Source organism: Lygodium microphyllum, chromosome 5 (genome assembly GCF_053477565.2).
Source record: "Lygodium microphyllum isolate KBCC chromosome 5, Lygodium_microphyllum_v1.1.10, whole genome shotgun sequence".
NCBI classification, from domain to species: domain Eukaryota; kingdom Viridiplantae; phylum Streptophyta; class Polypodiopsida; order Schizaeales; family Lygodiaceae; genus Lygodium; species Lygodium microphyllum.
In genome coordinates this window covers 122,837,863-122,861,645 of record NC_141139.1, presented here as the reverse complement: position 1 = coordinate 122,861,645, position 23,783 = coordinate 122,837,863, and the positions used below count along the sequence as shown (strand labels likewise).

The 23,783-nt window shown below is 40.7% G+C and overlaps 1 protein-coding gene across 1 annotated transcript in view; it reads left to right on the top strand.

Annotated features, from left to right (window-relative positions):
- Window positions 1-20,512, top strand: part of LOC148036358 (pentatricopeptide repeat-containing protein CRR2, chloroplastic-like) — a 91,457-nt gene extending 70,945 nt beyond the window's left edge. The window contains exon 4 of the mRNA XM_087678348.1: window positions 17,676-20,512. Coding sequence (XP_087534474.1) covers window positions 17,676-19,326 — 1,651 coding nt within the window. The 3' untranslated portion in view covers window positions 19,327-20,512. The remainder of the gene's footprint in view (window positions 1-17,675) is intronic.
- The last annotated feature ends 3,271 nt before the right edge of the window (window positions 20,513-23,783 follow it).

Here is a 23,783-nt window from a genome sequence, read left to right as displayed (position 1 = left end):
CTCTTAGGGCAAAGAAATAACATCCCCTTCAGAATGCCCCTCTGAAGTAGATAGGGAATCCAAAAACTCATGGATCACGGACTTCAAAATGTTTGATGATGAAGGAAGTGCTGCCGGTCGTGCCGAAGAAGGTATCTGGGATACTGAAGAGCTCCCAGAGGTAGCCTCTCAAACCTGAGTAGTTGAGGGTGGGGCTCAGAATGAGCAAGAGGTGGGCAAAAGTCATTGTCCCCCAGTCGAGCAGACTGGGTAGCCGAAGAAGAGGAAGGAGTCGAGCAACCACTGTCTCTTGAAGGAGCGGATTGACTAGGAGACACTATAAAAAAATCACCGTCTCTTGGTGGAGCGGACTGCAGATCCGTAGGTCGTGGAAGCCATTGTACCTGAAAATAAGTGGGAGAAGACTGCCGTTGGCATTGCGGCGATCTCCAAGAGGTCGTAGCCCCAATCGATCCTCCATATACTTGAAGGGACTTAGTGCGTATCAGATGTGTCTTATTGCCTTGAGCATAGTACTTTGATAGCCGATGTAGAATGATCTCTATGGCCCAGAAAGGAGAGGTGGCACAAGGAGTGCCTGGTGGAAGACGCATGTACTCCGGGGGGGTGGAAAGCAAGGGTCGAAGTCAGCAACCATTGGTGGCGTGTTTGGTGATGCCACAGTAGGAGCACCCAGTAGTCTGGTAATCTATTAGTAAAGAAGCCATGGATACCAGTGTGCCTTGCTGAAGAAGGAAGAGATCAGCCACCATGAACCACGAACCGCAATGTCTGCCTCAAGGGGTGTGAGGGCAGCGTGAAGCACGAACCGCAATGTCTGTCTCAAGGGGTGGGAGGGCAATGGAAGGGCTGGAAGTGAGTTGCCACTGGAAGGAGGATGCGACCAGCAGTAAGAGGTTGTCACCAGGAGAAAAACATAGGTGAGGAGAGAGAAAGACTAAAAACGCAGGCAGGACAGCCTGCAGAGAGAAAGACTAAAAACGCAGGCAGCAGGAGAGAGAAAGTCTAAAAACGCAGGCATGACGGCCTGCAAGAGAGGGAAAGACTAAAAACGCAGGAAAAAAATAGTCTGTAGAAGAGAGAAAAACTAAAAACGTAGGCAGTAGGGGAGAGAGACAAAATGCAGGCAGCAGGTGAGAGAAATACTAAAAATGCAGGCAGGACAGCCTACAGGAGAGAGAAAGACTAGAAACGCAGAAAAAAAACAGTAGCAGCAATCAGTATGCTGAAAACAACTCCGAACAATGTGTGGTAGGCTGGAAATAGGCACCAAACTGTTGTAGACAGCAATGGCCAGCTTGGACTGCGATGTCCGAGGTGTGGGCAATAAGCTGAAATACCTAAAATATGCAAGAATGAGATTGTTTTCTGAATGGAGAGTGATCAGCAACAGTCACTTTGCTTTGTAAACAGCTGCAAACTGTGGATGGAAGGTTGGAAACAGGTGTTAGACTGTAGATAACAGCAAGGGACAGCTAAGACTGCGATGTTCTCCACGAAAGGGGTGTGGGCAGCAAGTTGAAAACACCTGAAATCTCTAAAAACGAGATTTTGATGCAGCGGAAGAAGAAGAGAAGTGGATGCCGAATCCGCCACCAGTCTTTGCCTTTACTGGAGTGGAGGATCTTTGCCGTTGTTTGAGCAGATCCAGCTCTGATACCATGTCAAAAGATGACGTACTAGCGAGACAATAGGGTTTGCGGGGAGGAATAGGGAGTGAACTCAGCAAACATGGAGAAGAGAAGAGAAGAGAGAAGAAACTTTGATGAATGGAATGATGAAGTTTCGAATCATGGAGTGATTGTGATACAAGGGAACAAGGGTGTGGTAGCACAAGGAAGATGACGATGACAGCCACGAACCACGAACCTCAGTGTCCTCCTGAAGGGGTGTGAGGGTAGTGGAGAGGCTGGAGAAAGAAGAGGTGACGGACTGAATGGATCAGCCGTGAGGAATGAATGAAAGTATGGCCTATAAATAGGCACAGTCAGTCTAGAATGGCATCCCTTTTTGGGGTTGCAAACCCTAAATGCAAAACGCGGAAATGCAAAAACGCAAACTGCTGGTGAAGGGTTTCTCAGTACATAGCCACGCGAGATGAGAGAAGAGAAAAGAAGAAGAAGGGAGGAGATGGTGGAGAGCTTTACCTCCAAGATCCCTTACTCTCACATACTCACCCCCTCACTCACTCACACTCCCTCCCTCAAGCACTCTACAAGCTAGCAAGAGAAGAGAAGAAGAAGAAGAATCCACTTTGCCACATATCAAAGAATGAGCTCTAATTCACTTTTTGAACTTTATATATAAAATCCTCTTTCTCTTGGGCGGTCATTCCCTTTTTACATGGCCGGCCATAACCTAGGCCATTTTTTCCATTGTTCTCCTATCTTTCTAGGTTTCTTTCTACCACCCGTCTATCTTTACAATTTGCACGGGTTAAAGTCCCGGCGCTCTTAAAATAAATCATGGTGCACCTTACGCTCTTTTAGAAAAGTTTTGACTTGCACTTTTTCTTGTGCGCCTTTCCTTGATTTAGGACTTTTTCACACTTTTTGTGTTTTTTGATTTTTCTTGGCGTGCCTTCGTCCTCCATTGCGCTCTTGCCTTGGCCTTATCTTATGCTTTAGATCTTGTGGATTTTCCACCTTGTTCATTTGAGGGCTAATAATCTCCTCTGTTAATCCAAGTGGCTTTTATTGTCAAAGTTGACCAGCAAGTCTCCAAACCAATTTGCCCCTTGGTTTGCTTGGAGATTAGCCTTTACCTTGCTCCTTGAAAGACAAATTTAGCCCCAAATCTGATTTTGGTTGGCTGGCCTTTTGAAACTCCCTGAAATTTCTCAATTTCAACTACTATAATTCAAGTCCTAGGCCCTCAATTTTGAGTACGTATCCCAAGGTGACTATCAAAATCCTAATTTTTGCCCTAAATTAGGGTTTACAGCAGAGATTTGACTGAAATCTCTCTCTTTGATGGTTCAAATTGCTGAAAAATTTTGAGATAACTTGAGAGATGGTTGGGGGATGAGAGAGAATGCTGTAGAGACAGAAATTTCATAGTTTCATCGTGAGAAATATTGAACAACTACTAATGTCCTACTCAAATAGCCATGGAAGCTGTTATCTATCAAAAAGATTGCTGCCTCCTCTTGTATGCTATCATTCTGTACCACTAGAAGGACCTTGGGTTGCTGTCACCTGCTCATGGAGGGCTTCAAACTACTATCACATATTGTAGGGCTGATCCCTAGTAGTTGCAAATCACATCAGTAATCTTTGCTTGCTCTTTGATAGCCTTATTGTCTCTCACAATGGTTGGTATAGACTTCACCAGACCCTAAAAACGTTTTTTTTACTTATATGGACAAGTTTTGCCAAGTGGTAGTCTTCTAATTCCAATTTTCAACATGATCCAGCTTATTAAATTAATTTTTAAAATATTAATTTAACTATTTTTCTAGTGCTAAAAAATTAATTTCACTAGTCAATAATCAAATTGGCTAGGCTAGTTTGTCTTCAAGTATCCATGAGTAGTTACTGACCCTTAGATTGGTATTAATTAATTAATTAATACCTAGTTTCTAATGTCACCATTGATATAAGTGACCAATAAATTGGTCGAGGCTCAAATTTGACATTGGGTACCACCTAGTATCTGTTAGGCATAACTTATTACAACTTTTGCCTTTGATACCCACCACTGCATCCTTAGGGTTCTTGGCTTGTTACCATGAAATGACTGCCATGTGCATCACATGTGCTTAATAACCTTGCACATTTGATTAATATCTTAATTAAATGTTATCAGCAAGATTATAGCATCTCAAAATTTCACATCCCCGTGACAGACTCCCCCACTTTATTTCCTTGCAATCATTCTCGATTGCATTGCATTGCGACAAAAGAAAAACATACTGCACTAGAATTTCCATAGGGCATCATAGTCACAATATTAGCCACTGTTTTCCATGTTGAGATTTATGTAATCACACTCCTAAGATAGCCTCTTTGTATGGAGTAGTATGGCAAGAGACATGTAACAGCCTAGGAGAAGTTACTTGTATCCCATAGGCACAGTGTGGGAAAGTACTACCATCATGGAACTATAAAGCAATGTACTTGAGTATCATTTGAATGCAATGCTATTGTACTTTGTATTTTCAGTCTTGTCCATGTCTACTCAAGATTGTGTTTATGAGTCCAAGCCAATCAATCTTGGAACCTAATTCACTTGAGTAACGGTTAGTGTGTCTAGTCTCAATCATCATAATTTTTCTTGTCATTGATTTTTGTCCTTCATAGCTAAACCTTGCTCAAGGATCCGTGCTTCTCAACATGGTATCAGAGCCATGGTGAGCTCGGTTTAGCTCTACACATTGCTTTTCCAACTCTCCTCAATCTCAGTCTAGCTTAGTTTCAGTAGATAACTTCATCTCCTCACTCCATCTTCACTCTACTCTTCTTGGCCTCCATAGCTAGCAGTATCTACGTGTCTTGGAGTGCTTAGATCTCCTTATCTTGGCTATATCTCAAGAAGTTTTCTTCTAGAGACTTTTTTTGCTTAAGGGGAAACTTTTTATTACCTCATACCTTAACACATCGAGCCCTTGGTAGCCCAGGATTGCGCTTGTTTCAGCTCGTTGCCCAGATTGCATCCTGAATGATCGTGTCACAAACATGCCATGATCAAGTGTACGGTGTCGTGCAGCTACGCGTACACCGTGTTAAAAAAAAAAATCTAGAGTGTGGATTTTTTATTGATTTAGAGAGCCAATGCCATTTTAGACATTAGTATTAGTGTCCATGGTTTAAAAATATTAGTTTTTAGCCAATTTTTCATATTCTAGACATTATCTCTTGTAAAAATCCATAAAACTGTAGACAACTTCTAGATTATGATAACATGTAAAAGAAAGCATGTAACTTTCAGCTAATTTGAGAGGATTTTATGTAAAAAGAGAGATTGGCGAAATTGCGTGACACATAATCGTTGTTTTCAGGCAATGAACAGCATTCCAGAGTGGGAGATGGAGTGATCTGGCAGAATTCTGGCTAGGTGTGCTGGTATTTTACCTCCCTTTCGGAGCCAATGGAAGCATTAGATTGGTGATCTGAGCAGCATAGAGGAATGTATTATTTTATACACATTTTTGTCTATTAGAGTTATATCTTCTCATAATGCTGAAAGAAATTGACAGGCTTCATCTTTGTTAGTATTCTTTTTCATTTTCTATTTCTTTTTGGGAGTATTTTTCTACATTTTCAATTTCTTCGAACCTCTTCTCTTCCATCTATTTCTCTCCCTAAATCTGCCTTCACCCTGCTGTCTCTTATTCTCATGATGAACTCTCGACGCCAAACGCACTGACACCGTGTTAGGGAAAGTTTATGCTATCATCAAAGAACATGCAGTTGGAAGCTCTATCAACATCTTCAAGAACTTGGCTTAAAACCTTCAACCCTTCTCTTATCTCTACTATCTCCGGAGTCTAAGCTCTTGAACCCCTATACATTCTTCTCTCTTAAACTCCTTTGATTGATCGTAAAGTACCTCTTGAACCTTTAAACATTCACTATAATCTACTTATCTCTTGAAGACACATCTCTATCTATCTTGTCTAGTTTTCTTGCCAAACCCTTGTGGTGATCTTCAACCCTACGCGTGGTGACATTGATGAACCCGACGTGAAGGTCGGTGTAAGAGAACTCCAAGACAGGGAATTCTTTTGGAGATACTCTGCAACAATTGGTGCGCATACTGCAGCAGACTCAACAACAACAAATCCAAATGTTACAACAACAATAACAAAGGCAAGACAAAGAGAAGATTGATTCCACAGCTATCAAGGCCCTAGAGAAAGTTGGGCAGAAATTAAAACAGTTTAATGGTCAAAATGTCTCTGTTTTCATTCGCTTGTATGTTGAGAAAATGCTCTTCTTTGGTGCACCGCAATATGCATGGAGTTGCTATTTTGCCAGACTAGCTAAGCATGGTCTTCAAGGAAGAATCCATGGTCTTTTTCAACAAGATGCGGATTGGGCTGCATTAAAAAAAGCTCTACGTGAAGAATTATTCTTAGAAGACTTTGGCCTAATGATGAAGAAAAGTTTCACTGATTGGGTTGAGAAAACCCAACAAAGGTTTAGCTGCAACAGCTTTATACCATGAGTTTGAAAGTAAATTTGGACAACTTGATGCTGAAGACCAACAAAGTATTGAAGGTCAGAAGATTGAATTATTCCTTAAGACTGTAGATCTTATTCTGCAAGCGAAGCTTGGTGATCGCCTAGAAGATGCTACCTCCGAATCAGGAGTCAAGATAGTATGGACAGATGTTATTGATGCAGTTAACATAATCGCTCGAAGAGAGCGGATGCGACTAAGATTGGGCTCTACTTCAACTTCAACAACTCCATTGATGGAGCTCGTTTCACCTTCAAAATCCCCTATTCCTTTGACTAATCAACCAACTCTTTCTTTTTCTGTTCCTTCTAAAAATGATGTCATGGATGAACTCATTAAAAGCATGTGTGACCTTCATCAGAATCTTACAGAAATTAGTTCAAAGGTGGAGAAGCTAGATGTCAAAGTTGAAGAACGAGGACAATCATAAACTCAAAGACCCATGAGAGAAGACTTTAAGAGACGTTGTATTTGGTGTAATAGCAAACAACATGACTAGAGGGAGTGTTCTGTCTTCCGTGAGGCTGAAGCACAGAAGCTCGTCTTTTGGAAAGACAGAAAAATTCATGCAGCTGAAACTGGTCTTCCACTGGAGCCAAAATTTGGCAATGGTGGAATGAAGAAAAGATTAGAAGATTTAGCTGTAAAGAATGCCTATGCAGCGATTGATGCAGCTACCTGTGGGTTGCAAATTGAGCCAACTAAATCAAATTTGAAAGCATGTAAAGCTAATGTGCAATCTAAAGTATGGATGCACACACTAGATCAAATGGAATGTGGTAAAGCAATCAAAGAAGATTTGGCTAACGCCAGTCAGTGCATTCGAGGAATAACTGGTTGGAAAGAACTGGTATTATTTTTTTGCCTTTGCATATTTAGCTGAGGTCAATCATAAAGAAGTCTTGATTGAAGAAAAGAGAAGAAGAGAAGATGAACCAGGGCCTTCCTCTTCTGGCCCTCCGAAACGAGTAACTAGAAGAACGCCTGAACAACCAAAGTTTGCTGAAAATATAACCCCAGATCAAGAGATGGAAGATGCGCCACAAACAAAGAAGACCGAAGAAAAGAAGAAAGGCAAGCAGCCAGGATACAAATTGTAGTCTGGACATAGAATTTGCAACCGATTTCAAAAGAGTCCTAGAAAAACAAATTCTGGGAAGCAAAATTAAATTCACCTTAGGCAAAATTCTTGGAATTGCCAAACGTAAATTCCATGATGTAATTATTAATGTAATCAAAAGGAAAAGACAATATGTTGGTGATGAAGCTGAAGAAACAGTACATGCTTTTTTGAAAGTTCTTCGAGTTTTTGTGCAGAATGAAGAGAAGCTAGCTTCACAAGGAATTTATCTTGAAGCAGTTAAAGAATTAATTGCAGCAATTGAAGCTGAAGATAAAGAAAGCATGAATGTAGAAATTAAAGAAGTAAAAGCTGAAAATATAATGGTCGGCTGGTCCAAACTAGTTGAACAGTCCACCTCTTAAAAAGAAGGCCTTCTACAGCACATGTATGAGGAGGAAGAGGCTTGGTTCATTCCAAGTAGTCACTACTCCCGTACACATTGGGTAAGAGCAACAACGGAGACAGTTGTAAAAATTGGAGAAAAAGAAACACCATGTATTGTACTCTTAGATCATGGTTCTGAGATAAACGTCATGGCAAGGAGTCTTTATGAAAGCGGCGGATGGCCCATAGATATTGATCCAAGTTGGCGAATGAGAGCTGCAAACAACTCTTCTGGAGAGTTATATGTTGTATATCCTAATGTGTAGGTAACTATTGGAGACATAAAATACAATTTTCACTTTTTTGTTCAAGACTCTTGTAGTTACCCTATCATTCTTGGGAAACCTTACATTTCTGAAGCCCACTTGGAAACAAAAGCTCTTGATGATGGTTCTTCCTATGCTCGAATCCGAAGCAAGGATAATGAACGAGCTGTTTAATTTCTTACTGTGTGTGTTAACCATCATCAAAATAGAGATCGACTGTGTGATTATCCTGTGCCTCCTAATGCCCGAGAATTTAAGGGTTTTCGGGCTGCACTGCTATAAAAGGAGGCTATGGCAGTGCGTCATGTAAAAAGATTGAACCTCCTTATGCTACAGAAACTGTCTCTCTAGCAAATTTGTATGTATGTACAGCCAATAGTATGGGCTGTTATAAGTCTCTTCCAGCCATGACTAAAGCTGAAAGAAAATATTTATGTCATGTAAAAAGGGAGTTGAAAACTTATGACATGATGGCTGAAAATGAAGATATTTTGGGCATTTTTTTTGGATTAATTACTATTGACACATTGGCTGAAATATATGCAGCTACTCATACAAAAAATCAGGCTGAAAATCAGTCCATAGAAGTATATACATTGGATTTTTATCAAACAATTCAAGAATTTGTTGAGTAGGAAGACATTGGTTTACTCAACAAGGTTGAAGCGCAAGTGGAGACAAAATACAAAACGGTGGATAAGAAAGTCAATCCTGTGGCAATCCCACTGCCTCCTGAAAGTGAAGGGTTGGCTGATAGGGTAGCAAATCAGCCAAGTCTTCGTGATCCTTCCAACATTGGTCACAAGTTCACATCTGAAAGTATAAAAGAGCTCAAAATATGTGAAAGTTTTCACACCTTGTAATCTCATATTACGAGATCTTGTCTAGTACTGTCTTGTATCTTGCTCATCCCTGTCGAGAGAGATCTTGTAATTTTGATATCTTGTATCCATACCTACGGTCCCGGGTTGTGGGATCCTTCATATCCTATGGAGTCATGTTGTCTATACCTACGGTTCCGAGTTGTGGGATTTTTTGTATCTTGTTAAGTTATCATTGTACCTTGTGCCCCTACATGGGATTATCTTGTAATCAAAATTCTTGTAACAAATCTTGCATCTAGTCTAGTCTCTTGAGCACAATCTAGTGCTCCCATAACAGATCGTACAACTCCCACTGACAGCACGCTCTGCAATTCGTCTTGCAACCTTAGGGCTATTGAAGTTCCAACAAGATTGCCACATTAAATCAGCAAGGAGGGGAAGATTCAACTATCAAAGTTCAACATCAAGCTCAACAAGTATAGTATCTTTTATTAGAGATTGTCATCCCTTGGACAGACATTTTCCTCAGTTAGGCTATGTACATACGTAGTTTTCCAGCTAGCCAGTCATTCGAGAGTGGTTCGGTGTGGAGCAGTGTTTTCATCTATCAGTGCCACATCAGCAGCCAGACATATAGGTTGCAGTCGGACTGCCATGTGGCAGTCCAGTTGGCCAGATTTCAGCATATCGACTGCATTTAATGCAGTGCAGCTGACCTAACAATTTTTTTGCGTTTTCTTCAGGCTGTAAACAGCCTACCACTAGCACACACTCTTATTCTTGCAGTTGCAGATTTCAGGGCAGAGATTGGGTAGACTGCAACAGACTTCGAGGTGTCTAGCAGGGAGACATTGTCGAGGTCGAAATACGCAGACATACAGACTACGCCCGTGTACATATCTGCATTCCTTTGTATTCAGTATACTTTATACAACAGATCTTGTTCTTCTGTCTCTTTCTCTCTCTCCTCTTTGTGTTCACCCTACTTTCTCAGTCTTGGTCCCATGCTTCTGCATTGCTGCACTCTGACATGGTATCGGAATAGTGAAGATGGGCTGACTGAGTGAAGGACCCATCTGAAGAGGAGATTTCAGTGCGACACAAGGCTGGGTTTCCAGTGTTTGAGGCGAGCAGGAGGGCTGCGCATCGGAACAAGGTTGAAGCGAGCGTGGGCGTGTGGGAAAGGAGCAAAGTTGGTGAAGTTGTCGTTGTTTGTTGCTGTTTCAAGAGGAGGAAGGCTGAGTTTTTGGCCGTCAAGTGCAGATTTTAACTTTTTATTGCCTCCGGCGGGTGAAGGAGTGGGATGAGCAAACCATAGTCCTAGCACGGTGTATTTTTACAGTCAGAGGGGGTTGTTCTTTTGTTTTGTGCAGGCATTGTAAGTGAAGATGTCTTTTGAGGTTGAGACAGAGTTTCAGGCGATTATGGACTGGAAGGTGTCTGTTCTACCGGCTCTTCCATTAGATTAAAAGCTTGATGATAAAATGGCTGTAACTTCTTCCAGTTCAGACATCAAGAGTTTGATGGAGATCAAACAGTTTGATGGTCATGGCTTTGATCTTTGGAAAGACCGTATGCAGGGCATCTTTTTCCAAAAGGATTGTGAGGATGCTTTGTAGGAAGATAAATCCGCACTAATGTTTGATGCAGATTTGGCCAGAGTGAATAAAAAGGCAGTGGCTTACATAAAGATGGGTGTCACTGATGACATTCTGACAAACATTAAGGGTTTAGATATAGGTTATGCAATATGGGAGAAGTTGAAAACTACTTACGAGATCACCACATCTATTAATCAGGTGGATTTAATGCGCAAGTTGGTGAATATGCGACTGGATGAGTCAAAGCCTGCAGCTGAGCACTTGAGTGCATTTACAGGGATTTTAAATCAGCTCAAAGATGCAAATTTGGACTTTGATGACAAGTTGAGGGCGATCTTTTTGATCATGACAGTGCCTGACTCTTGGGAGACCTTGGTGGTTTCACTCAGCAATAACCCCAATCTCTCATATGATGGGGTGAGGGGTTTTATCTTGAATGAAGAAATTAGACGTATGTCTAGGGGAGAAGGCAATAACTCACCTTATAATATAAGAGGCAAGGCTGAAAAGAAAAATGCAAATGTAGGGTAGAGAAACAGGAGCAAGAGCAAAGGAAAGGAAAAGAGTGACATTACTTGCTATCACTATGGTTGGAAGGGCCACAAGAAACCTGATTGCAGGCATTACAAGAAGGAACAAGAGAGAGAGAAAAATGCAAGAGATAAAAAGAAGAAGGAAGATAAGATAGATGCATTGGAGACAACCAAAGTCAAAGAAAAGGCTAATGTGGCCTTTAGTGTGGTCATAGAGGAGCTTTTAGATACAGAGGCTGATGTATTATGTGCAGTTGATTATGATGCCCTTGTATGTCACATGCAGGATATGTAGATTATCAAGGCTGATGTGATTGATGCACTCTTGTCAGTTGATGATACTGTCACTCAGACTTAGATTGTAGACTCTGGTGCCTCTTTCCATGTGACTCCTTGCATGGAGTATTTTGCTATGTTCAATGCAGGCAGTTATGGAAAGGTGTATTTTGGAAATAACCATGCTTGCAACATTGATGGGATTGTAGTTTCTTGTAGTTGCTGAAATTTGCAGAGCCACTTGGGGTTATGGCATAAGAGATTAGGCCATATGAGCCAAAAAGGACTTGATGTCCTTACCTCTTTGAAGAGGGTTGATGGAAAAGGCTCTAAACGTGACTTTTGTAATGAGTGTCAGTTTGGAAAGCAAATAAAAAATTCCTTTTACTCTGGTGTCTCTCGTAAGTCCAATGTCTTGGACTTAATGCATTCTGATGTATGTAGTATGCCTGTGAAATCGTTGGATGGTACCGTATATTTTGTCTCCTTTATAGATGACTGTTCCAAGAAGATTTGAGTGTATTTGCTGAAAAAGAAAAGTGAAGTGTTTGTTGTTTTTAAAACTTTTCATGCATTTGTGACCACTCAGACAGGTAAAAAGTTGAAATGCTTGAGAATTGATAATGAGGGTGAGTTCACATCGACTGAATTCAAGTCCTTTTATGACTTGCATGGTATTAAGAGGGAGCTTACAGCCCCTTATAGCCCTTCTTCAAATGGGGTGGCTGAAAGATATAACAGGACTTTATCTGAAAGAGTGCGGTGCATGTTGTTCATTGCGAATCTCCCTCATGCATTTTGGGGAGAGACACTCAAAACAATGGTTCACATTTGCAACTGCTCTCCAAACAGGTTCTTAAATAATGGCATCCCTGAGGAGGTTTGGTCTAGCAAATCGGCCTCATATGACCATTTACGTATATTTGGCTTTGATGCTTTTGTGCATGTTAGGGATGAGCTAAGGAATAAACTTGACCCAAAATCCACCAAAGGCATTTTCATGGGCTATAGTGATGAGGGTGAATTTGGCTATAGAGTGTGGTTACCTCAGTCCAAGAAAATTATTCGCAGCCATAATGTTGTGCTCAATGAGGCAAAATTGCTGAAAGCCACTTTAGCCTCTAATGAAGATCTGAAAAAGGTGAAATTTCAGAGTTTGCAGCCACCCATTACTTCAGAAAATGAGCCTCAAGGTGATGTACCACAGGCTGAAACTGATGATCAGCCGGTTATTTTTGAGCCAAATGATGATGGACAGCAAATAGAAGCACAAGGAGGTCATGGACAGCAATATGGGCTTGCTGATTATGAAAATGTAGTTCCTAGAAATGAAAATGAAGGTGCTGTACTGCATGAACAGCATGCTGAAAATGGCTTACAACAGCCAACAAATGTTGAAAATAATATACCTCCAGATGTAGAACCAATTCTTGAAAATGTTGATCACTGGGTACATAGGTCTACATGTGTAAGAAGGCAACCACATAGGTTTGACCCCTCCTTGCATTATGTGATGCTTATAGATGAGGGTGAGCCTCTTACATACAAAGAGGCCAAGCCATTTGAGTTCAGCAGTAAGTGGGAGCTAGCTATGCAGGAAGAGATTAAATCTCTATATGCAAATGATACTTGGGATATTGTGTCACTACCCAAGGTAAGGAAGCCACTTCCAAACAAATGGGTGTACAAAGTAAAGACAGTTGATGGGAAACCCAAGTACAAGGCAAGGCTAGTTGCCAAAGGGTATGCACGAAAGGAAGGGATTGACTTCCAAGAGGTCTTCTCACCTGTTGTGAAGATGATCACTTTACGTGTGTTTTTTGCTATTATTGTTGTTTTGGATTTAGAGCTGTATCAAATGGATGTAAAAACATCTTTTCTGCATGGTGACATTGACGGAGCCTGTATGGGCTGAAGCAAGCACCACGGCAGTTGTACAAAAAGTTTGACACTTTTATGCTATCTCATGAGTTGATATCACCACCCTAGACACATGTCATTAAACAAAATGAAAATGCTTACCCATTTACAATATATTTTACCCCTTGACTGTAAGTTTTCTGACTTTTGTTATCATTGTCTTATGGCAAGCAAGTATAGAGGCCAAGTACAAAGGTGTTGCTATGGTAGCATATGAGGTGGTATGGATGCAAAAGTTATTGGTGTAACATAAAGCAAATTTTTTTTGAATGTATACGTACATTAAAATAAACTAAGTAATGGGGACATTACAAAAATTTATAAGATTAGATTTACAAAGGGGTATTTGAATTATAATTTAAAAAAATTGACAAGTTTGGTAAAGTAAAAGGGGTTTAAAAAAAACTAGCTCTAATTATGAAACTGACTCTCATTATGAAGATAATTATTATTATTAACGAAGGTATTATATGCCAGCTCATGGAAGAAAGACTTGGGAGACCCTCCCAAGACTAGCTTATTAAAACTATGTTTATAGCATAGAACAACAAAAAGAACTACCCTAGATCATTGTTTGTAAATGAAAAAGGATACAGATGGCAGTCCCATCATACTTGTTTTATATGTGGATGATATGTTACTAGTGGGAAAAGAAAGACTAGCTTGGATGCTCTAAAAAATCAGCTGAAATTAGCTTTCTCCATGAAAGATTTGGGGAATGCAGAGCATATTTTGGGCATGAAGATTTGTAGAGATAGAATGTAGAAATTGCTGTTTTTATCTCAAGAAAAGTACATTGGAAAGATACTGGACAGATTTAACATGGCTAAAGCTAAGCCTTTTGGGATACTCTTACCTCCTTATCTCAAGCTTCGCAAAGCCAACAGTCCAAAAGATGACGTGGAAGCAAATGCTATGAAGGGAGTTCCTTATGCATCAACTTGTGGCTTTCTTATGTAAGCTATGGTTGCTACTCATCTAGACATTGCTCATGCAGTCGGAGTTGTCAGCAGGTTTATGTCAAATCTTGGCAAAGCACATTGGGAGGCTGTCAGGTGTATTCTTCGATACCTTAAGGGTACACAAAGAAAAAGTATTTGCTATGGGCAGGGTGCACTTAGTTTGCAGGGTTATTGTGATGATGACATGGCAGGTGACTTGGACACTCGTAGGTCCACCAATGGGTATGTCTTTACAGTTGCTGGTGGGGTTGTTTCTTGGTGTTCTAGATTGTAGAACATTGTTGCATTGAGTATCACTGAAGCTGAATACATATCAGCTACTGAAGTTTCTAAGGAAGCTATATGGTTGAGCAGACTTGCAGATGATCTCGGCATGTCTATGGGTACTGTAGTTTTGGGATGTGATAGCCAGAGTGTTGTGTATCTGGCTGAGAATGCCATGTATCATTTACGCACAAAGCATATAGATGTGCGATATCACTTCATCAGATAGATTATAGAAGTGGTTTTATCTATAGGTATTGGACAAGCCAAAAAGCAAAAGAAGAGGAAGAAGTTGGAGTCATCTTTCGACTCTGATATAGCTTTTGTGGGGAAACATAGAGGATATTCCACAAGTCCTCATTGTGGAAAGACCTTGCACCTTGAGGGGGAAGTGTTGGAGGATATACCCTCAACTTTGTTTGGGAGCGAAGGGTGGATCTACATTGGAGCCTTCATCTATTTCTTCTTTGCCACCCGCTATTACCATAGAGCCAGTGTTTCTACACATTTCTCAGGTAGGGGAGCCTTCTTCGACTGTCTTATCTTTTGAGCAGCCTTGGCTCTTTGACAGTGGTGCATTGAGTTCTATGACTCCACGAGGTATTTTGTTGCAGGATCTTCGTCCATCAGAGGGTATTGTCACTACTGGTGACATTTTTTTGGTGCATATTAGTGGTGTTGGCACCTTGTCCTCTACTGTTTGACCATTCATCGAGGTTTGTTTCTAAGGCCTTACATGTTCATGACTTGGGGCTTCACTCTCCTCTCAGTTCATGTCAGACTTAGGAACCTCGTCTTCACTGGGCTGGCTGTCTTTGTCGAGGATTTTTCTACAGGAGCCACATTTGTGATCAGTTGGTAGGAGAGGGGGCTATCGATGCTCCATTTTCCTTTCATTGTGCAGGGCACTACGGAGCAGCTTTCTATTGTTGCACCTATTCCCGATTGTGCACCATCTATTTCACAGGTTTCATGTCATCCCCCACCATCTCTGATGGTTCCCTTGTACCTTTCATCCCTTTTAGAGGGGGGCGATATTGGTGATGCGGCTGTGGATTTCCTGGTTCTTTGTGTTTCAAAGGGGGCTTCCCAAGATTGTGAGGAGTTGCTTCAAGGTTTCAAGTCTACTTTGGTCTTTTCTTTTATGTGGCTATCCCTTTTCTTTGTCATTGAGCCACTCTTCCCTACTGCTTGGCCCTTGGTCCTTGTTGTTTCTATGCAGCTTATGGCACCTTCAATAGTTCCTCCCTATTGTCTCATAGTTGGGTTAGAGGCTTGACTCCCCCATCCTTCATTGGAGTTTCGTGGCGTGATCTGTTTGAGGCCTCTCCATTTCCATTGCCCTTGGGTGGCTTTTTGTTTGATCAGATGGTTATATGGAGAGGGGGTTTTGCTCCTTTGCTAGTTTCCTTCACCGACAGGCTACATCGGCATTGGCACTCTTCCTACCATCCTCGGATCTGCCTTGCCTTTGGCCTTTCGCCACATCCAAGATCTAAGAGGGCGTGTTAGCAGTCGTGTGTCTTGTGTGGTTATCTCCTGCCTATGAGCCTCAGTTTGAGTCGACAAGGACATTAGGAAGGCATGGAAACTATGGTTAGCAGATTAGACAGCTCATGAGTGAGTTTGGGCATGCCTATTTGTTGGCTGGGCATTGTAGGCTTTTTTTAATGCATTTTTCATTGTCATCATTCTGATGATTTGGGCCATTTATTGCTGGCCAACTGCATTATGATGCTGGCCAACCTGTTTATTTGATGGCACTATCTTGCGCCTATATATTTGGCTTCCTCCTCCTCAATCTGTATCATCATCATCATCCACTTGCAGATACCCAATGCAGGTCCTAGTGCCCATGCAGCCAATGACTCATTGTTGTACGTGACTGCCTTGTGTTTGGTATATGGATTCCATTCCCGAGCATATCTTTGAGTTCTTCCTTTGTAGTGTTCTTTTGTTTTCTTTTGTTTTCTGTTTTCTCGTGTTGTGCAGTCTATTACAGCAATCTTCTATGCTTCCATTGCTGCACCCACTTTTGGCAGTGAGGTGTCACCCCTCACTGGGCTAGAGAGAGATTGTGAGAGGGTTCTGGTAGTGGGGCATTCATGTGTCTCTTGTACCTTGGAAGCGGTGGTTCCTTATTCATGGCTTTCTACATGCATTGAATTTCTTTGGTGGGTTTGAAACCTTGAAGCCGGTGTGCTTTGATAGTGAGCTGGTTTTGCTCCTAGAATTAAAGCCCTCAATTAAGAGAACATTAACATTCAATTTGGCCTGGTTTGACTTCACAAAATAGTGCCAAATTGAAATATTTATGAAAATGATGTTTTATTTGTGGCAGAAGGATAACTGCCCAAAAATCTCCTATGAAAGGACATGTTGTGGGCATCCATTTACGATCCCTTATTCCCACACTTTCAGTGCCAGCTCTTCATCTTCATCATCATCATTCATCATTGGTTGCTGCCCATCTGGTTGGCCAGTGGTGCCGCTGCCTATCCACCCACTGCCAGAGGCTGCTGTCCCTGCTGCTGCCAGCCCTTTTGGTGGTGCCACTTACTGCTGTTTCCTCCAGATACAGCTGCATTTCATCTTAGCCTGGTATCACTTGCATACAGGCTGCCATGTGGCACCATACTGCAGCATTTTGTACTGCTGGTGCAGCTGTCAATTGTGGGACACCTCCTGGAGGCCGCATTTTTAGTCAGCTACCCTCCTTCATCAGAGATCTTGCAGGTAAAGACTAGAATTGCAATTAGGTCTACCCATTTTTGGTGGTAACAGTATGAGCAAGTAATAGCAGGAGTAGGCATAGGTGATTTTTGGTTTGGAGCTGATGTATTCAGTAAATGCTGTAGCCCAACTTAAATGGCTGTACTGTACGTTCAAAAAAGCTGTCAGGACTTCAGTCATTGTCAGTTGAATTTTGTTAAGTAGGTCTTTCGGTTAATTTTCCTTTCTGTACAGCCACCAGCAATACTGCGTTATTGTTTGCATGTTTTTTTTGGTTTTTTTGCCAAATTTTGGCTAACTTGTAAGGTTAACACTGCTTTACTCACTTTCACCTGTTGTGCTTTGCATAATGCTGTGATTAATCTTCGCGTAAGCTGTCCAGTACATTGTTTGATTCAGACCTGTAACCTTTTGTACTGAGCAGCATACACATTATCTGATACAGGGCCATGCCCTAAAGTTTTGCTGCAAATGTGACTGTATTTTCTAAACATGTTTTCTCACAGTGAAAATTACAGTTTTTGGATGTTCCTAACAAGCTTCCCATCCTGCTTGACAGAACTAGTTCTATCATTGATCCCCATGTCTGATGTTTTTATTTTGTAGGATAGCAGGTCACGATCTTCATCATGAGCCATCCCTTTCTCCCCTTGGATATCTTAGAAATATATGCAATGAAGGAAAGCTTCCTCAAGCACTTCAATATGTGGAGCATATGGACTTCACACAAACATGCTTTTCTAGTGCATTGAATTGCCTTCTACAAGGCTGCCTAAAAAAGCAAGACCTTATAACATGCAGGGAGGCTTATTCCTTGATACTGAAGCATGGGTATGAATCTGACTCATATTTGGCATGCTCATTGATTCGTATGTATGCTTTGATTGGGGCATTGCCTGAAGCGAATCTAGTATTTAGTAAAGTCTTGGAACCAGACGTGTTTACATGGGGTTCAATCATTTCTGCTCATTCAAAGAATGGGCAAGGTGGAATGGCCATCAAGTTGTATCATAAAATGCATATGGCTGGTCTGAGACCTGATGGCCATGTGTTTGTTGCTGTACTCACTGCTTGTGTTGATTGTGCTGATGTGTGTGGCCTCTTGTTAGGCAAAGTTATTCATTCACACATCATAGAGAGTGGATTTGAGCCAAATTTATTTGTCAGTCACACACTTATTAGCATGTATGGAAAATCTGGGTGTTTAGTGGACGCACGGTCAATCTTTCGAAAACTGTGTGTCCAGAATGTGGTGGCATGGAGTGCAATCATTGCAGTATACTCTCAGCATGAGAATGACCAGGAGGCTTTTGATTTGTTCCACCAGATGCTGAAAGCAGGGAAGCAGCCTGATAAGGTTGCACTGGCTAGTGCTGTGAAAGCATGTTCTGGCTTAGCAACTCTTAAAGAGGGCAAGTTGATTCATTTACAAATTACTGAAAATAGCTTTGAACGAGATACCATTGTTGGGAGTACTCTTGTGGACTTCTATGCCAAGTGTGGGAGCGTTGAAGACGCTTATTCAGTGTTTGTTGCCTTGTCAAAGCGAGATTTGGTCTCGTGGAGTTCCATGATTGCTGGCTTTATTTTCAATTGCCAGTACAAATTGGCAATGCAACTTTTTGAAGACATGCAAAAAGGAGGTCTTAAGCCCAACAGAGTAATATTTTTGTGTCTTATTTCTGCGTGCACTGATATGGGTTTATTTGGAGAAGCCGAAGCACTCATAAATTCCATGTACAGGGACCATGGAATCACTCCAGATGTTGAGCATTTGAATTGTCTGGTCAACCTTCTTAGTCGCTCAGGATGCTTGAAAGAGGCAGAAAGTATGTTGCAACGTATGCCATTTCAGTCAAATGTGGTTGGTTGGACATCTTTGCTGGCTAGCTGCAGATCTTATGGAGAGGTGGAACTTGGAAGACACTGCTTTGATCAAATAATCAATGCAGATTGCAGAGATGCCTCAGCATATGTGCTTATGGCAAATATTTATGCTGATGCTGAGATGTGGGAGGATGTAAAGATTATCAATAATATGAAAGAAAGTGCACAGGCATGGAAGAAACCAGGAAAGGCGATCATACAGGCAGACAATGAGTTGCTGCAGTTCAATGTCCTAAATATTGAGCACTCAAATTCTTGCTTTATTTACGAAAAGCTTCAGGCTGTAAATTTCCATGTAAGAACTGGCGGGCATGTGCCATTGTTAGATCTCCCTTTTGAGATTGAAGAACACCTTTCAATAAATTGTTAGAACAATGCCTTTTTGGAAAAGCAGAGCATGGCGGAATTCTGACAAATCATGTTGTAGTATAATAATGGGCAGAACATTCATGAACTCCGCATGGCACTACTTGGAAGGGGAGGGTGAAAGACGAAGGAGAAGAGTGGAGGTTGCTGAAGGGACGGGGAGGGGATCGACTAATGTACCATTTAAGCAGGTTCTCGATCAGGTAACAGCTGCTGCTGGGGCTTGTCTTGGAAATGCCATGCAAAGAGGGACAGTTGGAAGAGTTGCAGGGATTGAAGCACATGAATGGCCATCTCTTGAGTGGACTTAGGTATGGTGAAGGCTGCATAGATCATAAGTATGATCTGGCAATATGCATGGAGAAACCCCATTGGGGACGAAACTGCAGTATGATATTTGAATGTGGATGTGCATAAGGTGGGCTTGGTAGAAAGCTTGTGCCATGAGATGATAAGAAGTGATGTGTCGTGAAAATGCCCTCCACCTTATGGCCAATTACCTGGTGCGTCTTATGCATGGTGAAACACCATTGGGGACGAACCTACAGTATGATATTTGAACGTGGATGTGCATAAGGTGGGCTTGGTAGATTGTTTGTGCCATGAGATGAAAGGATTCATGATGTGTTGTGAAAATGCTCAAGATTGTACAAACTGGAGTAAGACAAAATCTTGGTGCCCTCTCCAAAAGGATAGATACAATCACAAGTATAGTACTCTTACAATTCTAACAAGCCTGCCTTGTTTTATCCTCAAAATCAAGAGGAGATATGGAAACTAAGAGGTATAAATTAATACAACTTGAGATCACATGATTCGCGACCCTTATGAAGCTCTCTAATGGCTCACAGTAACTGGTTTCAGGTACACAAGGTCAGACTTGAACTTTTAACTCTTGGATGGTAGGGCACATCTGCATTTGTTTTAGGTAGCAATATTGGCAGCCTCTAGTTTGGGTGTCTTGTTGCATGATACACTTGGGCTTAGTAGTGATGTATAACCAATCAAGACGTAAGGCTAGTCTTTGGGTTGCAAAACTATCAATATTAGTTAAATAATATAGATAATAGGGTAGAACTATTCTTGGTTGGTTTGAAGTGATAAATGTGCTGGTAGCTAAACTATTTAGGGAACTTCATATGTGGTGACTCTTATTTTGCAAGTTGTACCACAAATAAAGTGTGACAATTATTATTGTTCTGGGAAGTATTCATGGGGTATCTATAGTAGGCCTTGCACAATAGCTTTGAAAGTACACTTCTCCAATGATTACAAAATACAAAGTTTCCCATTACAAAGGTAGATGATTGTACTCTTTAAGGGATTCAATCCAAGGTACATGCATGTAAACTTGGTCTGTGTGGGTGCACATGTTCAGGTGGAGGGCACGCTTGCTTGTAGGGTAGCATGAAATGACGACTTATTCTAAACTCTTGGATTACGCATATTGCTTTAAGGGTGATCTGCCATCATGATTAAGTTAGCTATCCTTGAGTAGAGCCTTTGATAACATAACATGGTCATTGTTAAGAGTTCATCCTTTCAAGTTGCTTTATGGGCTTTTGAAGATAGGTCTAGCTGTAAGGTTGTGGAATAGTCTAAACACAAAGTCATATTAGGTTGTTGCTTGAACAAGTCAATGTGTGGTATTAATGTTCAACGAGAAAAATTATGTTTATGCAATTGACCAAGGTTAAAGCCTAAAACTTCACATGTGTGGGCACATTACTTTGTCCTTGATACTAGATCTTTGTGGATTGGATAACTAGCTAGGGGCATGGTAAAAGGGTGACTTAGTTCCAAATATTCAATATTGTCATAGTAACCCATGTTTGCACACATGCACCTTGTGCTTGGATGACTAGATTGGGCATAGAAAAAGGGTGACTCAAAGTTCAAAATATTCAATATTGTCATAGTAACCCATGTTTACACATGCACCTTGTGGTCCTACGTGAGCGTGCGCACGCACACGCACACGCACACACACACACACACACACACACACACACACACACACACACACACACAGCAACATTGCAAGTCTCTCCTATTTTACTTCAAGATTTTGTAATGGGGTTTATGTTAGGGAATAGTAAAAGAAGTTACAACTATTGATGTAGTAGGCTTTAGGGCATACCACTGTTTCTTGTGGAGTAATCTAAAGATCCACATGCTATATTTTACAAAGCTCCTCTCTGCTTCTCATTAATGCTACTAGATGGATATATATATATATATATATGTATGTGTGCATGCAAACTAGTATTGATATTTATTTGAAATGTTCTTTCTATTTTCTTTTGTTGTCCTACATGTATAATGCATTAAAATGTGGAGTATAAATTTCAATGTCAATCTCAAGTGGAATTATTTGGTGTAATTGTCTATTGCAACATTTTTAATATTGAAACATCGAGATCTCAAGTGGAATTATATGATGTAATTGCCTATCACAACATTTTTTACGTTGAACCATCAAGACTACAAATATTGATTTATTGTGATCGTGATATTATGGCTATTTGACTTTTGCAGTTACAAAATAGGCAAAATGTGTTCAACTATTGTGCATTAAATATGTCATCATATTATGAGCAATTATGACTTTTACCAATATCAATATTGCAAAACTAGGGCAAGGATGATGCCTAGTTTAATTGCAATTGTCAAGCCATATGCATTTGTTCAGATCTTGATAGATACAAACAAATCTTTGAGTAGCTAACAATGTTCCTCCTTTGCTTGTTTTGCATGGATCAACTTGCAGATCGTAAGATTTTGGATTCCTCCATCCCCAATTTGATTCAATACATGGACACCACATTTGGTTTCCTTTGATTTATGATGGAGTACAATACATCCTTCCTCTTTATTGAGCAAATTCCTCTTACATCCCATGAAACAACATTGGCTCTGCTAGAAGTCTTATCATTTTAATAAGGGATATCAAGGCCTTCACAAGTCTCATCATTTGCCTCAATTGCTACATAACAATTTCTACCCACCAATATAAGGGTGAGATTTTTGATATATTTACTTATTTTTTCCTGCCTTTCTATGAAGATTCTATATGCATGTTGTGATTCTCCTTTCCCCTCCTATTAGGTGCCTTAAAAGGAGCTGAGCTTCCTTATCACCCATGGATTGACTCCAATGGCTACTTTTAAGGAGCGGGGGAAAAGTCTCCTTTGTTTTTGCAACCATTTGCTTTAGCTTCTCTTGCTCCTTTGCACAAGCTTCAACTAATTCTTTGATGGGAGATTCCTCCCTCTTGGGCTCAACATCAAGTTCCTTGGGATAGTCTTGGGTGAAACAACAAACTCCAATGTAAACAAGAGAAGTATTTGGAAAGGGATAAAAATCAATTTCATGGACAAAGGCCCAACCAATTAGTGTCAAAAACTTACAATACATCCATAGGGTCATTCGTTTATGCCTCAAGATACAATAATTTTCTTACCTTTCAAAACTCCATTAGAGGAAGCAATTGAAGGCAATCTAACCACACAAGAACATTAGAGAAAGTAATCTAAATAGTCTATTTCTACTGAAGGTGGTTTCCCAGGGCAAAGAATAAACAAGGACCCTTGCATCTAAGGACACAACTTAAGTACCTTAAGGAGCTACCCATGGCAAAAAATAAACAAGGTTGCCCTTGCATCCAAGGGCACAACTTAAGTATCTAGTCTCTTTCATTAGTCCCACAAATACCATACACAACCTTTACTCATATATAGATATTGAATTGAAAAGACTTTGGATTGAAAGGTATGCCAAATCCATCTATGGCAAGCTCTAACTTGCTTAGAGTTGCACACAATTGGCTTTGCTCAATGGCATCAATGAGTAATTAGGTCAATAGAACTTCTCTATGGGATATTTGCACATAATGCAGATAAAACAACCATATAATTGAAAACTTTTTACTATTAGCATTACAAGTAGTGTCCAAAAAATTGAACTCAATCTCTATATGTAGGCCTTGCGATCCTCCTATTAAAGTTCGAGCTTAGTCCACTAATATTGTAGTTTTGTTTTCTAAAATGCAGAGTAAAGTAAACATTCATATAAAAAATGACATGTACAATGTTGTATAGATGTAATAGGGAAAAGTATTTGTTAGAAGTCACCTCCTAGATATACCATTTGGCAAGTAGGGTAGGTGGTCATAAGCATACAAGCAGCCACGGTGGGCAATTTGGAGCAGATCTAGGTAGCAAGGCAAGTGCATAGGCAACATGGTAGGTGCATAGGTAGGGGGGACATAGTTTTTGGTCCAACTTGTAACATTTGCCCCCCTTCCCTCAAACATTTGCCATGCACAACCACTTTGTACTTTTCTAAACCCTCTTATTTACTATTCAAATTTTCTTCATTTTTGAGTTCTCTCTGTCTCTTTTTTCTTTCTATGTTCAATTCTCACTCTTAGGATGTGCATTCCAATTCCATAATATTGCA